At 46.5% G+C, this 18,077-nt stretch overlaps 1 protein-coding gene across 1 annotated transcript in view; it reads left to right on the top strand.

Moving 5' to 3' along the window:
- LOC127572000 (fibroblast growth factor 12) overlaps window positions 1-18,077 on the top strand; it is a 170,866-nt gene that overhangs the window by 24,417 nt on the left and 128,372 nt on the right. Inside the window, exon 2 of the mRNA XM_052018800.1 lies at window positions 1,066-1,176. Coding sequence (XP_051874760.1) covers window positions 1,066-1,176 — 111 coding nt within the window. The remainder of the gene's footprint in view (window positions 1-1,065; window positions 1,177-18,077) is intronic.

Genomic DNA, 18,077 nt, shown 5'->3' with positions numbered 1-18,077 from the left:
GAGGGAGGGGTTGTGCAAGGAACCTGCCGTCCTCCAGGGAACCTTGTTTAACTGGCTGATCTGTGCTCAGATTATGTCACTAAACAGGAGGGAGGCTGCAAAAGAAGATTACGGGGATGTTACAGGGACTGGAGGGCTTTGTTTATAGGGAGTGACTGGGCTTGTTTTCCCTGGAGCGAACGAGGCTGAGGGGTGGCCTTATAGAGTTCTATGAAGGGCATAGAAAATGTGGATAGTCAAAGTCTTTTCCCCAGAGTAGGGGAGTCCAAAACTAGAGGGCGTAGGTTGAGAATGAGAGGGGAAAGATTTAAAAGGGACCTGAGGGGAACTTCTTCACGCAGAGGGTGGTGGGTGTGTGGGACGAGCTGCCAGAGGAAGTCGTTGAGGTGGGTACAATTATGACATTTAAAAGGCATTCGGACAGGTAGATGAATAGGAAAGGTTTAGAGGGGTATGGGACAAATGCAGGCAAATGGGACTGGCTTAGTTAGGCAACTTGGTCAGCATGGGCCAGTTGGGCTGAAGGGCCTGTTTCCATGCCGTGCAACCCTATGCCTCTAGCTCTTTGACACTATGGACTATTTGATCTGAGTCAAATCACAAGCATGACTGATCCTGTCCCTCACCAGTTCATTGTCAGAACGTAGGTGTTGGAAATTGGAGCTGTGGGTGATTTAACACCCCATCTTCCGCTCTGGAGCTACAACAACACCTCTTTCTCCTGCTGACCACTGTTCAAATGTGATATTTCTAGTCTATTCAACTCTTCTTAATGAATAAACCTACAGTGCAGTTTCAATATAACAAATATTTTATTAACTTCGTTGAGGTTTGATGCAATTTTTATGAAAAACATTGATTTGTAATGATCGAACGTGCATTCTAAGAGCCTGGTATAAACAGATTCAAAAGAAGTTTTCCAAAGGAACTGCTTGAAGAGGAAAGAATGGAGGATTGGGATTAATTGGAAAGTCCTGTCAAAGGGCCAGCTTGAGGGACTGAATTACCTTCCGATGGGTGAGGTCTGCCAAAGTTATTCCTCTCCCTGTTTCTCTTTCCACGCAGACCCCCAGCTGAAAGGTATAGTGACGAGGTTGTTCAGCCAACAGGGCTACTATCTACAGATGCAGCCGGATGGCACCATCAACGGCACAAAAGACGAAAACAGTAATTACAGTAAGTCACCGAGACCCTGGACCCTCCCACCAGACCGTGTACCCACCTGGGCAGCGGGACCGCGGGCACGGGGCTCCTGTGGGTGCCACTTCAGGCCCTGGGCAACTGGGCACCAACCTGACCATCACAGAAGCCTTTGGTTTCTTTGGTTCCTGCGGAACAAGGGGATCAGCTGGGTTGGTGTGGGCGGGGATGGGGCTGGGCTGGGGGGCAGGGATGGGGCTGGGCTGGCGGGAAGGGGAAGGGGAAGGGACTGGTGGGCAGGGAGAGATCTTGGCTAGTGGGAAGGGGCTGTTGGGGAAGGTGCAGGATGGGGTTTGTAGGGCAGTTGTTGGGGGATGGGATGCCCTATTTGGGACAAAGCTGCTCTGGGCTTGTGGAGGGGTTGGGTTTCTTGACGGGTGAAGGAGATCTACAGTGACAGAAGAGCAAGGGGCTGCGTTGTTTGGCCGTGTTAAATCAGCGGCCTTGTTTCTTACATTACCAGTGTGTCTTCACTTCAGGAGTGTTTAGTTTGGCCGTAAAGCCTTTGGGAAGTCCTGAGGCCGTGAAAGACACCGTTAGTCAGCTATAAATAGTCTGTTCTTCTTTTTCTCTCTCTCTGCTGAGACTCATTAATCACTCCCAATGCTTGGATCCCTTTCATTGACCTGACACTTTTCCACTCTGTTTCACATCCGACTGGGAAAAATTAGTTTTCACAACTGTTTTAATTTTTAATCCTTTTGCCGTCAGTGAGAATTTATCTGACCAGGGTCGGAATTAAACTTTGATGTTTGCATAATGAATGGTGTTTACCATTTTGCAGTTTTTACGTTCACTCGCAGCCTGACTCTGTCGTGCTAGAGGATTTTTTTTTGCTCAAGTTGGTTTTGTGAGAAACTGTGCATATCAGGTTCTGTGTCCATCACTGTGTCCATCCGGTTCTGTGTCACTCTCTTAACCCCACCACTCTCTCTGATCTGTCATGTTGTCCAACGTGAGTAGAAATTTACAACAACTAAATATTGGGAGTGCTGAACTCTTTGTGTTCATTCTCCACCATCAAATCAAAACTTTAGCCACCCCCACCGTGCCTCTGGCTGCTCACCATTTGAGACTGAGATGCACCTTCTGTAACCGGGACATCTTGCTGGAACTAGAACATAGAACAGTACAGCACAGGACCAGGCCCTTCAGCCCACAACGTTGTGCCAGACTAATTAAACTAGTAATCAAATGCGTAACCAAACTAATCCCTTCTGCCTGCACAATGTCCACATCCCTCCATTCTCTGCACATCCATGTGCCCATCTAAGAGCCTCTTTAAACACCTCCATTGTATCTGCCTCCACCACCACCCCTGGCAGTACATTCCAGGCACCCACCACTCTCGGTGTAAACTAAACTTACCCCGCTCATCTCCTTTAAACTTCCCCCCTCACCTTAAATGCATGTCCTCTCATATTTCGACCCTGGGAAAAAGATACCAGCTGTCTACTCTATCTATGCTTCTCATAATCTTATAAACCTCCATCAGGTCTCCCCTCAACCTCCACCGCTCCAGAGAAAACAACCCAAGTTTGTCCAACCTCTCCTCATAGCGTATGCCCTCTAATCCAGGCAGCATCTCAGTAAACCTCTTCCTCACCTCCAAAACCTCCATATCCTTCCTATAATGAGGCGACCAGAATTGAATGCATTACTCCAGATGCAGCCTAACTGTAGATGGATGAACTTTTGACCACACGCCATGCCATCAGCATCTTCCACCCCCAAGATACCTTCTGCCTCTCACTTGAAGCATATTGAAGCTTATAGAAAAATAGGCGGCTATGTGGGAGGGAAGGGCTAGATAGATCTTAGAGCAGAATAGAATGTCGGCACAACATTGTGGGCCGAAGGGACTGTGCTGTAGTGTTCTATATTCTATGAAGCCCTTAGTGAAAGCTGCTGTTACTTCTCATCTTTATTACTCCCAACAGTCTCCTGGCCAGTCGGCTATCCTCCATAAGACTGATGTTGTCCAAGGCTCCGCAGCCTCTATCTCAATCCCATTCGACACAATCTCTCATCATCCTCTCTGCCCTTTGACCTACACTGGTCCCCAAGTCCTTCACTGGTTGAAGTGATGCCCTTGTTTTTAAATCCCCCTGCAGCCTCACCTCCCTCGATATCTACAAACTCCTTTATTTCATAAACTACACCCCCTTCAGTCTCCTTTTCCATTTTTGTGGGTTTTTTTTTGTTGTTGCTCAGCCTTCAGCTGCCAGGACACAGGATCCTCTCTGGAATTCCCTCCCTAACCCTCTCTGCCTCTCCCTCTTTTAAGACTTCCCTTATTTCACTTTTGGCCATCTGAGCTGATATCACCATTTTCAGCTCCTGCAAAGTTTTTGTTTAATTACACTTCTGTCAAGCAACTGGTACATTTTACAGCACTGGCAAAGTTATATCTATGTTGTTGTGTTCCCGGATCTGCAACACAGCCTTCATGGTTCAAATCTCTCTCCAAGACATGCTGAGAATCTTAATCTGGTAAATTGGTTAATTGTTGTCACATGTTATAGGAAAGACATGGTTAAACTGGAAAGAGTGCAGAGAAGATTTGCGAAGATGTTGCCAGGACTTGAGGGCCTGAGTTATAGGGAGAGGTTGGCCAGGCTAGGACTTTTATTCCTTGGAATGTAGGACCTTGTAGAAATGTTTAAAATTATGACAGGCATAGATAAGGTGAGCAGTAACAGTCTTCTCCCCAGGGTGGGGGAGTCCAAAAATGACTATGAGAAGAGCAGGGAATTTCCACTGTCCAATATTTATCTGTCCACCAACACACAAGGCTGTTATTGGTATTGGTTTATTATTGTCACTTGTACCGAGGTACAGTGAAAAACTTGTCTTGCACACCGATCGTACAGATCAATTCTTTACACAGTGCACTTACATTGAGTTAGTACAGAGTGCATTGAAGTAGTACAGGTAAAAACAATAATAGTACAGAGTGAAGTGTCACAGCTACAGAGAGAGTGCAGTGTAGGTAGACAATAAGGTGCAAGGTCACAAGAAGGTAGATTGTGAGGTCAAGAGTCCATCTCATCGTAAAAAGGAAATAAGGGAACCGTTCAATAGTCTTATCACGTGGGATAGAAGCTGTCCTTGAGCCTGGTGGTACGTGCCCTCAGGCTCCTGTATCTTCTGCCTGATGGGAGAGGGGAGAAGAGAGAATGACCTGGGTGGGTGGGGTCTTTGATTATGCTGGCTGCTTCACCGAGGCAGCAAGAGGTAAAGACAGAGTCTATGGAAGGGAGCCTGGTTTCTGTGACATGCTGGGCTGTCCACAACCCTCTGCAGTTTCTTGCGGTTCTAGGCAGAGCAGTTGCCGTACCAAGCCGTGATGCATCCAGATAGGATGTTACAACATAGAACAGTACAGCACAGTACGTACCCTTCAGCCCTCAATGTTGTGCCGACCTATATAAACCTACCCAATGATCAATCTAACCCTTCCCTCCTACACAGCCTGTAACCCTCCATTTTTCTTACATCCATGTGCCTATCCAAGAGTCTTTTAAATGTCCCTGTTGTATCAGCCTCTACCACCACCCCTGGCAGTGCATTCCAGGCACCCACCACTCTCTGTGTGAAAAAAAAACCTACCCCTGATCTCTCCTGAATTTTTCTCCTCTGACCTTAAACGGATGACCTCTGGGATCGGCCATTACCGCCCTGGGGAAAAGGTGCTGGCTGTCCACTCTATCTATGCCCCTCATAATCTTGTACACCTCTATCAAATCACATTCTCAGTAAGAGTAACCGTGAACACAGAACAGCACAGCACAGGAACAGGCCCTTCGGCCCACAATGTCTCTATTGCATTGCCGTATAGATCCAGAGTAGGAAATCTAGTGTGCATACCCAGTCTGATATTCGTGACCCCAATGTGGTACCTAAGTGCCTTCTCGGCTATGGACAGTTAGTAATGGAAAATAAATGCCAGTATTGCCAGTGACATCCATGTTCTGTGAGCAAATAAATAGGTTTTTCCTCACCCTTTGCCCAACTCAATCTCTGACCCCTGCTGCTTGATCCGTCTGCTGATGGGAAAAGTTCGGTCTATTTACCCTGTCTAAATCCATCATGCCTCTTGTACGCTTTGTTGAAAATAAAACTGAAAGTACAGGAAATGCTCAGCCGATCAGGCAGTGTTTTCAGAGGGAGAACACGGAATTAATGCTTCAGGTCAAACGTCAGTGTTTGAGTTCCGATGAAACCTGAACACTGCTTCTATCTCCGCTGATGCTGCCTGACTTGCTGAATATTTCCAGTAGTTTTCCTTTTTTCAGATTTCCTGTGTCTGCAGTATTTTGCTTTTGGACTTCCCTGTTAAATCTTCTCTCAACCTTCTTTTCTCTGCGAAGCTGGAATTGATCAGCCCAGGAATCATTCAAGTAACTCTTTTATGTACCCTCTATTGGACCTTCAAATCCTTCCCAAAGTGTTGGTATAACTTTGATGCACTGCTCCAGCGGTGGCCTTACTGGTGTCTTAGAAGGTGAAGGGATTTGATTAGTGTGAATTAGGAAAGGCTGTTTCTTCTGCATGAGACGATGAGATCAACAATGTACGATGTCAAAATGAGTAATTGAATGGTTCTCATCTGTTTGTCAGGGAGGTTCCATGGTGTAGACCAGCATAGAGTTACAGAGTCATACAGCACGGAAACAGGCCCTTTGGCCCAACTGGTCCATGCCGACCAAGATTCCCATCTAAGCCAGTCCTATTTGCCTGCATTTAGCCCATATCCCTCTGAACCCTTCCTATCCATGTACCTGTCCAAGTGCCTTTTAAACGTTGTTAATGTACCTGCCTCAACCACTTCCTCTGGCAGCTCGATCCATATACTGACCACCCTCTGGGTGAAAAAGTTGCCCCTCCGGTTCCTATTAAATCTCTCACCTCTCACCTTAAACCTATGCCCTCTAGTTCTTGATTCTTCAATCCTGGGGAAAAGACTGCATATTCACCTATCTATGCCCCTCATGCTTTTATACACCTCTATGAGATCACCCCTCATTCTCCTACGCTCCAGTGAAAAATGTCCCAACCTGCTTAATCTCTCTCCGTAACTCAGTCCCTTGAGTCCCAGTAATATCCTTGTAAATCTCCTCTGCACTCTTTCCAGCTTAATAGCATCTATCCTATAGCAGGGTGACCAAAAATGAACACAATGTTCCAAATGTGGCCTCACCAACATATTGTACAACTGCAACATAACATCCCAACTGCTATATTCACTGCCCTGACTGATGAAGACCAGTGTGCTGAAAGTCTTCTTCACTGTCCTGGAGTTCCACCTGATTCACCCTTCAGTGGAAATTTAACCGATAAATTATAAATTGACACAAAAATGTAGAACTATGGGGAGAGGACAGGGCATTATGGTTAGTTTGGGACTGATACAGGGCTGTGGTGAGAGAGTAAAGCAGTGGGATTAATTCTGAGCTGATACACACTATTGGAGAGAAAAGGGCTGTGAGATTAGTTTTGATGTCCTTCCATCTTGGGATCCAAGTCCATAGCTCCTTAAGTGGCCACGCAAGTCGATAGGGTGAAAAGGAAGGCATGCTTGTCGTTATTAGTGGAGGGATTGAGTTCAAGAGTCAGGAAGTTATGCTGCAGCTTTATAAAAGTCCAGTTAGGCCGCCTCTGGAGCATTGCATTCAATTCTGGTCGCCCCATTATAGGAAGGATGTGGAAGCTTTTGAGAGGGTGCCGAAAAGGTTCACCAGGATGCTGCCTGGATTAGAGGGCATGTGCTCTAAAGAGAGGTTGGAACAAACTTGGGTTGTTTTCTCTGGAGTGTCGGAGGCTGAGGGGAGACCTGATAGAGGTTTATAAAATTATGAGAGGCATAGATAGAGTGGACAGCTAGTTTCTTTTTCCCGGGTTGGCATGTCTAATACTAGAGGGCATGCATTTAAGGTTGTGGGAGGAGGTGGGAGATGTGTGGGGCAGGTTTTTTATACACAGAGTGGTGGGTTCCTGGAAAGCTCTGCCGTGGTGGTGGTGGAGGCAGATACGATAAGAGGGGTTTAGTAGGCTCTTAGATAGGCACATGAATGTGCAGAAAATGGAGGGATATGGACCATGTTCAGCCAGAAGGGATTAGGTGTCATTAGCTAAATTAGTTCAGTACAACATTGTGTGCAGAAGGGCCTGTTCCTGTGCTGTACTGTTTTATATTCCATGTTCCACACTGTGGGAGAGATTGAGGCCGTGGGATTAGTTTTGAACTGATTGGTAAATTGGTTTATTATTGTCACATATACCGAGGTGCAGTGAAAAACTCTATTTTGCATGCCATCCATACAGATCATCTCATCACATCAGTACATTGAGTTAGTACAAGGGAAAACAATAACAGAATGCAGAATAAAGTGTTACAGTTACAGAGAAAGTGCAGTGCAGGCAGACAGTAAGGTGCAAGGCCATAACGAGGTCAATGGTCCATCTTATTATACTAGGGGACCATTCAAGAATCTGATAACAGTGGGATAGAAGCTGTCCTTGAGCCTGGTGATACGTGCTTTCAGGCTTTTGTATCTTCTGCCCAATGGGAGGGGGGAGAAGAGAGAATGTCCAGGGTGGGTGGGTGAGGTCTTTGATTATGTTGGCTGCTTTACCGAGGCAGTGAGAAGTGTAGACAGAGTCCATGGAGGGGAGGCTGGTTTCTGTGATGTGCTGAGCTGTGTCCACAACTCTCTGCAGTTTCTTGTGGTCCCGGGTAGAGCATGGTGCATCTGGATAGACTACAGAGTATGGGAGAGAATGAGGCAGTGGGATTAGTTTTGTGGGATTAGTTTTGTGGGATTAGTTTTGAACACTGGGGCTGTGGAGAGAGGGCAAGGCAGTGGATTAGATTGGGATCGGTACAGGATTGTTGGGTTGAGAGTGGGGCAGTGAGATTAATGGTAATGTGGGTTGAATGGGTTCTTTCTGCGCTGTGGTTGTATGATTCGATGGGCTATCTCTTCCCCGGGAGCTACATTCTTTGCTTGTATGAACAGTGGGATCAGGGTGTTCGACAGATTATGACATTATCTCATCCTTATTTCTGGATCTGAACCGCTGCCACTGTTTTAGGGAAGATTTGTTCCTGGTGATGACACATACAAACGGAAGAAGTCTGTCAGGGTGTGAACGACTGTTCATCAGAATCCGCTGCCAGTACATTGTAATTTACATCCCAAACCTTCTGGTTGTTACAAAGCATTCCTTTCCTCATTGCCCCTAGAGGCGTACAACATGGAAGCAGGCCCTTTGGCCCATCGACTCCACACCAGCCATTCACGCCAATCCTACATGAATCCCATCTTCTGTTTCCCCTGCATTCTCATCAACTCCCCCCCAGATTCTACCACTCACAAGGGGCAATTTACAGTGGCCAATTAACTTACCAATCCAGACGTCTTTGGGATGTGGGACGAAGCCGGAGCACCCAGAAGAAACCCAGGCATCACAGGGAGAACATGAAAACCCCTCACAGGCAGCGCCCGAGGTCAGGATTGAACCCTGGTCACTGGTGCTGTGAGGCAGCGGTTGTACTAGCCGCACACTGTGCCACCCCTGTGCCACCCCTGTGCAGGTGAGTGGTGGGATCTTTAGGGAGCTAATGGGAATATCGGGAGAATAAAATGGGTTGAGGTAGGGTCAGTGTAAAATGGGTACTTCATAGTTGGTGGAGTCCTGATTGGTCAAAGGACCTGTTTCTATGTGTTATATCTCTGTGACTCTGACTCTGTGACTCGTTCAACCTGATCCTCCACTGAACCAGATCATGGCTGATCTGTGCCTTGGTTTTGTAACCAAAATTGTTTATTGTTGTTGCATGTGCTGAGGTACAGTGAATAACTTTGTTTTGCATGCCATCCATACAGATCATTTCATTACAACAGTGCATTGAGGTCGTACAAGGGAAAACAGTAACAGAATGCAGAATAAAGTGTTACAGTTACAGAGAAAGTGCAGTGCAGGTAGACTATAAAGTGCAAGACCATAACGAGGTAGATTGTGAGGTCAGAGTCCATCTTATCGTACCAGGGGATCATTCAATAGAGATAACAGTGGGATAGGAGCTGTCCTTGAGCCTGGTGGTACGTGCTTTCAGGCTTTTGTATCTTCTGCCCGATGGGAGGGGGGAGAAGAGAGAACGTCCGGGGTGGGTGGGGTCTTTGATTATGTTGGCTACTCTCCCGAGCAGTGAGAAGTGTGAACAGAGTCCATGGAGGGGGAGGCTGTTTCTGTGATGTGCTGAGCTGTGTCCACAACTCTCTGCGGTTTCTTGCAGTCTTGGGCGGAGCAGTTGCCGTACCAAACCGTGATGCATTGGCACGAAAGCTAATTACATGCAAACAATAAACTGCTGGAGGAACTCAGCGGGTCAGGCAGCATCTGCAGAGGCAAAGGGGTGGTCAACGTTTTGGGTAGAGACCCTTCAGGACTGAGAGTGAAAAGGGGGGGGCAGATCGCCAATATAAAGAGGTGAGGGGGCGGGTGGGGTGAGGCAAGTGATAGGTGGATCCAGGTGAGGGGGCGATGGGGGTTGATGAGCCGACGGTGGGAGGGTTGGAGCTAACGACAAGAGGCTGGGAGGTGATTGGTAGAGGCAAGTTAATGTCATGTTTTATCTTGCTTTATTTGCCGTCCACTACCACTGGCTTAGTTGTCCATTGAGAGAAGTGTAACCAGGAACCACAATGCAGGGTGAGCTTCAGTTGCCAGCAGATTTGCTGGCATCTTTGTATTTGTAATGAGCACAGAGATTTCCCCGTGTCACAGACAGCTTTAGCAGGAGCAGCACTTTCTCGGAATCCTTCTCCCGGGAGACTGCGATTGCTTGCACTCCTCCGGTGATGAAGAGGAGTTTGCGCTGGAGTTCAGACAGAAACGCCCACACTCTTTTCACAGAACAGTAGTGCTGCTGTCAGTGTGTGCTGTGACTTGAATATTGTGCTCTGGAAGCTGAGCATCTTGGAGCCACAGAACTGTAGAAGCTTGGAATGCAGAAGGGGACGAATTCTGGTGCCCGTCACACCTCTGGCCTTGGCTTTCTCTGCATTGTCCTTGCTCCATATCAACATCTGGCAGATTTCAGCACTTCCGGTCAGTTATAGAGAGTTATAGACTCGTGCAGCACAGAAAACAGGCCCTTTGGCCCAACTGGACCATGCCAACCAAGATACCAATCTAAGTTAGTCCCATATGCCCACGTTTGGCCCACATCCCTCTAAACCTTTCCTATCTATGCATCTGTCTTTTAAATACTGTTAATGTACCCTCCTCAACCACTTCCTCTGGCTGCTCGTTCCACATACTGACCACCCTCTGGGTGAAAAGGTTGCCCCTCAGGTTCCTATTAAATCTCTCCCCTCTCACCCTAACCCTATGCCCTTTAGTTATTGATTCCCCAAACCCGGGAAAAAGTCTGTGTACATTCACCTGTCTGTGCTGTTCATGATTTTATACACCTCTATAAGATCAGCCCTCAGTCTCCTACTCCACAATGAATAAAGTCCCAGCCTGCTCAACCTCTCTCCATAACTCAGTCCCTGGAGTTATGGCAACATCCTCATAAATCTCTTCTGCACTCTTTCCAGCTTAATGGTATCCTTCCTGTAACAGGGTGATCAACACTGAACGCAAAAATCAAAAGCGGTCTTGTACAACTGCTACAAAATGTCCCAACTCTTGTACTCAGTGTCCTGACTGATGAAGGCCAGTGTGCCAAAAGCCTTCTTCACCACCCTGTGACGCCACTTTCAGCGAACCATGAACTTGTACTCCTAGGTGTCTCTGTTCTGCTACCTGTTGCAGGATGTATTGGTATTGGTTTATTATTGTCACTCGTACTGAGGTATAGTGAAAAACTTGTCTTGCGTACCAATCATACAGGTCAATTCATTACACAGTGCAGTTACATTGAGTTAGTACAGAGTGCATTGATGTAGTACAGGTAAAAACAATAACAGTACAGAGTAAAGTGTCACAGCTACAGAGAAAGTGCAGTGCAATAAGGTGCAAGGTTACAACAAGGTAGATCGTGAAGTCAGAGTCCATCTCATTGTATAAGGGAACCGTTCAATAGTCTTATCACATTGGGGTAGAAGCTGTCCTTAAGTCTGGTGGTACGTGCCCTCAGGCTCCTGTATCTTTTACGCAATGGAAGAGGAGAGAAGAGAGAATGTCCTGGTGTGTGGGGTCTTTGATTATACTGGCTGCTTCAAGTCCAAGGAGGGGAGGCTGGTGTCCGTGATGCGCTGGGCTGTGTCCACAACTCTCTGCAGCTTCTTGTGGTCCCGGGCAGAGCAGTTGCTGTACCAAGCCGTGATACATCCAGATATGATGCTTTCTATGGTGCATCGGTAAAAGTTGGTGAGTGTCAAAGGGGACAAACCAAATTTCTTTAGCCTCCTGAGGAAGTAGAGGTGCTGGTGAGATTTCTTGGCCATGGCATCTACGTGATTTGACCAGGACAGGCTGTTGGTGATGTTCACTCCCAGGAACTTGAAGCTGTCAGCCCTCTCGACCTCAGCACCATTGATGTAGACAAGTGCATGTACACCACCCCCTTTCTTGAAGTCAATGACCATCATCATTGTCCAAATAAACTCCCAGGTTCCACAACAAACCAGGTTCTTCTGTAGCAGACCATCTCACGGCACTTCCAGACCTCAGATCAGAACAATTTTTCCAAACATACAAGATGGTCAGGGACAAAACATCAAAGGCTTGTGAACTGGGCAATCGGCTCCTTAATCCAGTATAAAGACTGGGAAGTAAATAGCCAAAGAAGTGAGGGAGCGTGAGCTCAACGTTGGGTCGGGCAAAGGAGAGAGGCAAAGCAAGTTTGGGAGTGTGTCGGAGGGAAGAGCAAGTCAGAAAGGAAACAAACTTTAAAAATTTTGAAAGCTTCTAAAAAGGATGCTTCACATTATCAAAAATGTACTTTAACTTGTAATTATCACCGCTAATCTGTGGCATCTTTTAGTTCATATTTGTTGTCCAACTTTGTCAGCAGCTTTGTGACCTTCAGCATCTTGGGGCTGGGCAGATGGTGAGCTGCTGTTTCTCGTACAATAACTCAGACAGAAACTTCTGGAATTGGTTTATTATGTACCGAGATACAGTGAAAAGCTTTGTTCTGCTAACCATCCAGACAGATCATTCCATACATAAGTACATCGAGGTAGTGAAAAAAAACAGAATGCAGAATGTAGTGTTATAGTTACAGAGAAAGTGCAGTGCAGGTAGACCAATAAAGTGCAAGGGCCAAGAGGTAGATTGGGAGATCCAAGAGTTCATCTTTTAGCGTATGAGAGGTCTGTTCAGGAGTCTGATAACAGTGGGATAGAGCTGTCCTTGACAGCTTGTTTTGTTTAATTGTATGGATCATTCCATGCTGAAGAAACTGTAACCCTCTACACTAAAGTAGCAAATAGTACAATTAGCGTTACTATTTAAAGCCATTGCAGGCTGACTCATTTAGTAAAGTCCTCTCTACATTGCCCCATTAAACCAGCCAAAGGATGACAGCAGTCTGAACTTGCTTACCTTCTTAATTGTACCTTTATCAGGTGGTTCACACACAAGCACACAGAGGTCTCTCTGAACACCGACATTTAGTAGTTGTTTCCCATCTATGTTTTAAACAATACTTCCAGTTCCTTGTAGCAAGGTGAATAAACTCCCCTTTCCCTACATAAAGATGTGAGAAATAGGTGCTGGATTAGGCCTTTGAATCTGCAACTGATCTCCTACCTCAGCTCCAATTTCCTGCAAAATCCTTGAATGTCTTTATGATCCAGAAGTCTAGCGATCACTGTTTTGAATGAACTCAGTGACCGAGACTTCACAGCCCTCTGGGCTAGAGGATTTCAAAGAAATTCACCGTCCCCTCTGTGAAGAAATATTACCTTGTGTTAGTCTGTGCAGCCCAATTAGATCTTTGTATGTTTCAACAAGACCCTTTCTCAATCAGAATCAGATTTATTATCACTGACCTTATAATGATGTGAAATTTGTAGTTTTGTGACAGCAGTACAGTGCAAAGACATAAAAATTACAAAATTAAAAATAGTGCAATAAAAAAGGAATAACAAGGTAGTGTTCATGGGTTCATGGACCGTTCAGAAATCTGATACAGAGGGGAAAAGATGTTCCCGAAACGTTGAATGTGGATCTTCAGGCTCCTGTACCTCCTCCCCAATGGTAGTAACAAGAAGAGGGCATGTCCCAGATGGTGAGAGTCCTTAGTGATGGATGCCACCTTCTTGGGCACCGCCTCTTGAAGATGTCCTCGATGGTGGAGAGGGCTGTGCCCGTGATGGGGCTGGCTGAGTCAACAACCCTCTGCAGCCTCTTGTGATCCTGTGCATTGGAGACTTCATACCAGGCTGTGATGTAACCAGTCAGAACACTTTCCACTGTACATCTCTAGAAATTTGCAAGAATCTTTGGTGACAGACCAAATCTCCCCAAACTCCGAATGAAGTAGAGCTGCTGGCATGCCTCCTTCGTGATTGCATCAATGTGTTGGGCCCAGGATAGATCCTCCGAGATGTTTTCACCCAGGAACTTGAATCTGCTCCCCCTTTCCACCGCTGACCCCTCAATGAGGACTGGTGTGTGTTCTCCCGACTTATGAAAGCAGGTTGAGGGAACTCGCCTTTTCTCCTTGGAGAGACGGAGGATGAGGGGGGACCTGATAGAGGTGTATAAGATGATGAGAGATATTGATAGGGTAGATAGTCAGAGGCTTTCCCCAGGGCTGAATTGGCAGCCACAAGAGGACATAAGTTAAGGTGCTGGGGAGTAGATATAGAGGAAATGTCAGGGGTAAGTTTTTTACTCAGAGAGTGGTGAGTGCGGGGAATGGGCTGCCGGAAATGGTGGTGGAGGCGGATACGATAGGGTCTTTCAAGAGACTGTTAGATAGGTACATGGAGCTGAGTAAAATCGAGAGCTATGGGTAAGCCTGGTAATTTCTAGGGTAGGGACATGTTTGGCACAGCTTTGTGGGCCGAAGGGCCTGAATTGTGCTGTAATTGTTCTATGTTCTATGTTCCCCTTCCTGAAGTCCACAATCAATTCCTTTATCTAGCTGACGTTGAGTGCGAATTTGTTGTTGCAGCACTACTCAACTGGCCGATCTACCTCACTCCTGTACGCCTCCTTGTCGCCATCTGAGATTCTGCCAACAACAGTGGAATCATATGCGAATTTATGGATGGCGTTTGAGCTGTGCCCAGCCACACAATCGTGAGTGTAGAGAGAGTAGAGCAGTGGGCTTAGGACGCAGCCTTGAGGTGCTCCTGCGTTTATTGTCAGCGATTCTTCTAAACTTTAGAAAACACTGGCCTTGTTTACTTGATCTCTCCTCATAAAACAAACCCACCATCCCTGGAACCAGTCCTCCAAATCTTTGCTGCACTTCCTCCATGGCTCATACATCTTTATGTTTAGATAACGGAGACTAGTGTTCAATGGCTTCAATAGTACTTCATCTTCCACCCTTTGTCCCTCTCTCTGACTTGGTCTACAAACTCTCGCAATCTCTTGATATCCAATTCTGAGCCGCCTTTACCTGTGGCATCATGTTTAAAGATGAGCACTTGAATGTCATAACTTACAAGGCTACAGGCTTAGAGTTGGGCTGTGGATTATTCTCAACAGCACCTTGTTGGTTCTATTGTATATGGTTATCCAGGGATCCAGAAACAAGGCGAGTCCAGTCATAGAGTCATACAGCATGGAAACAGGCCCTTCGGCCCAACTGGTCCATGCCGACCAAAATGCCCATCCAAGCTAGTCCCATTTGCCAGCGTTTGGCCCATAACCTTCTAAACCTTTCCTATCCATGTACCTGTCCAAGTGTCTTTTAAAAGTTGTTAATGTACCTACCAACCACTTCCTCTGGCAGCTCGTTCCACATAGATATCATCTTTTGTGTAAAAAAAAAAGTTGCCCCTCAAATTCCTACTAAATCTGTCCCCTCTCACAAACCTGTACCCTCTAGTTCTTGATTCCCTGACCCTGGGAAAAAGACTGAGTGCATTTACCTTGTCTATTCCCCACATGATTTTATACACCTCTATAAGATCTCTTCTTGGGCTCCTGCTTTCCAAGGAAAAAAGTCCTAGCCTGTCCAACATCTCCCTATAACTCAGTGCCTCGAGTAACTGAACAAAGAAGTGGTTGTTACATTTCTGGGTATTAAAAGAAACCAGGGGTGTGTGGTTAGTACAGGAAAATGGCTCCTGATGGATAAGATCAGCCATGGTATTCCTGAATGACAGAGCTAGTGTAAGTGCCATAATGGCCTATTTATGATACTATTTCTTTTGTTCTTATAGGAATTGGGAACCAGAGTAGGCCACATGGCTCCTTGAAGATGCTTTGCCAATAAGTAAAATCCTACATGACTTTGGCCTTAATCCCACTTTCCTGTCTGTTTTCCGTAATGCTCTTGAAAGAGTCTTGGAGCAATACAGCATGGATACAGGCCCTTCGGCCCAACCAGTCCATGCTGACCACGGTGCCCACCCAGCTAGTCCCAATTTCCTGCGTTCGGCCCATATCCCTCCAAGCCCCGCCCCTCCATGTACCTATCCAAGTGCTTCTTAAATGATACTGTTGTACCTGTCTCACCCACTTCCTCTGGCAGCTCGTTCCATATACTCACCACCCTCTGCGTGAAAAAGTTGCCCCTCAGGTCCCTTTTAAATCTTTCCCCTCTCACCCTAAACCTATGCCCCCTAGTTCTGGACTCCCCTACCCTGCGGAAAAGACTTACCGTCCACTATCTCTGCCTAAGTTTTAACATCAGGTCTCCCCCTCATTCTCCTACATTCTAAGGAATAGAGACCTAGCCTGGCCAACCTCTCCCTATAACTCAGGCCCAACATCCTTGTAAATCTGCTCTACACTCTTTCCAGTCGAACCACATCGTTCCTATAACAGGGTGACCAAAACTGTACACAAGTGCGGCCTCACCAATGACTCATACAACTGCAATCTTCTCTTGTCAACAGTGCAGAAAAAAACCTACCTAATTCAACCTTAAACATATTCAGTCATTGAATGGATCAAACCATGCTGCAACCAATTGAGCTGTGCTGTAGATCAACCATGACCTAATTGAATAACGGAATGTATTTGAGGGGGTGAATGGCCATCTCCTGTTCTCAGATGGTTGGACTTTGCCTGTCCTTTATTAAGTAGTAGTTGGCCACACTATAAAGATCCAAGTTGTTATCAGTGCCACCAATTCCCAGCTCATTAAGCAGGCAAATTTATGCAGCATTTGAAACTGTGCTAATGAGTTAATTTACAATTTTGCCCAGTGGTGGGAGTTCGGATTGCGACGGAAAGGACGGAAAGCAGCAAGGAGCCGCTTTGTTTAAAACAGGATGGCTTATAATTAGATTAGCCCACCAAGTGGCAATGGAACCCTGTCATTAATCATGGATGCAATTAAAGAGCTGGAAGGCAGTTTTGCAGCTCCACTATCTGTAGGTCTGGCCAGCGCCGATAAGATGATGCCATGACAGCACAGACTTAGTGGCACTTCTCGAACAAACACACCAGTCTCGGTGTGAGTGTAAGCGGAGATCAGAACAAAATGTGGAATGCGATGGACCAAGGTTGCAGCCTTTCCCAGGATGCTCTTGAATCCAGCTGTTCCTGTTTGGTTGCCGTGACCCCCAACTTTAACTGGAGTTGGGAGAAAGTTAATTGCCTCAGGGGCCGCTTGTGTCCTTGCCAGAAACGGGCGTGAAATTCCAAAACTGTTAATCCAATGGCAGCATGTTTGCAATTAGTTTAGAAGTCATTTTATCCAAAGTAAGTCTTTTTCCGATGTTTCGTGAATTACCTCAATGAAATAGAGGAACAGCTCATATTCCGCCTGGGCAGTCTCCAACATGGCGCCATGAACACTGAATTCTCAAACTTCCGGGAACCGCTCCCTCGCTGTTCTTTTTCCCCTTTCCTCTTTTCTCTCCTCCTGATCCAACTGTCCACCATCACCCTGTCTCCTTCCCCTCTCCCACCCTCCCCATCTGCCCATCCACACCCCCCTCCCATTGGTTCCCCTCCCCACCTCCCTCCCCTTATTCCATGCTCCCATCTTTCCATCCATCATCCATCATCCTCATCCTCAGCCCTTTGTTACTTCCACCAATCCCCTCCGAGCTTCTGATATCGTTCCCACTCTCCCCCCCCGCCCCCCGTCACCTGCCTATCACCTGGATCCACCTATCACCTGCCAGCTCTTGCTCCGCCCCTTCCCCCCTACCTTTTTACTCTGGCCGTCTCCCCTCTATCTTTCGGTACAGATCGAAGGGTCTCGACCTGAAGCATTGACTGTCCATTTCCCTCCATAGATGCCGCCTGACCCGCTGAGTTCCTCCAGCGCCTTTGTGTGAGTTACCTCGATGGAAGCCTCTCATTATCCAAATGAGAGATCAGGGAAGCAGGCTTGCATTGAGGTAACACACAAAGTGCTGGATAACCAGCACAGGAAAGAAGATTTACTAAAATGATTTACTAGAATGTTGCCGGGTCATCAGGAGTTGAGTTACTGGGAAAGATTGAACAGGTTAGGACTTTATTCCTTGGAGGGTAGAAGATTGAGGGGAGATTTGATAGAGGTTTACAAAATTATAAGGGATATAGACAGAGTAAATGCTAGTAGGCTCTTTCTGCCTAGATTAGGAGAGATAAGTATGAGAGGACATGGCTTTAGAGTGAAAGGGGAAAGGTTTAGGGGGAACATTAGGGGGTACTTCTTCACTCAGAGAGTGGTGGGAGTGTGGAACGGGCTGCCATCTGACGTGGTAATTGTGGGCTCACTCTTAAGTTTT

Source organism: Pristis pectinata, chromosome 6 (assembly GCF_009764475.1).
Source record: "Pristis pectinata isolate sPriPec2 chromosome 6, sPriPec2.1.pri, whole genome shotgun sequence".
Classification (NCBI taxonomy): domain Eukaryota; kingdom Metazoa; phylum Chordata; class Chondrichthyes; order Rhinopristiformes; family Pristidae; genus Pristis; species Pristis pectinata.
The sequence above is the reverse complement of the archived record's forward strand: the minus strand, read 5'-3'. Positions and strand labels throughout refer to the sequence as shown.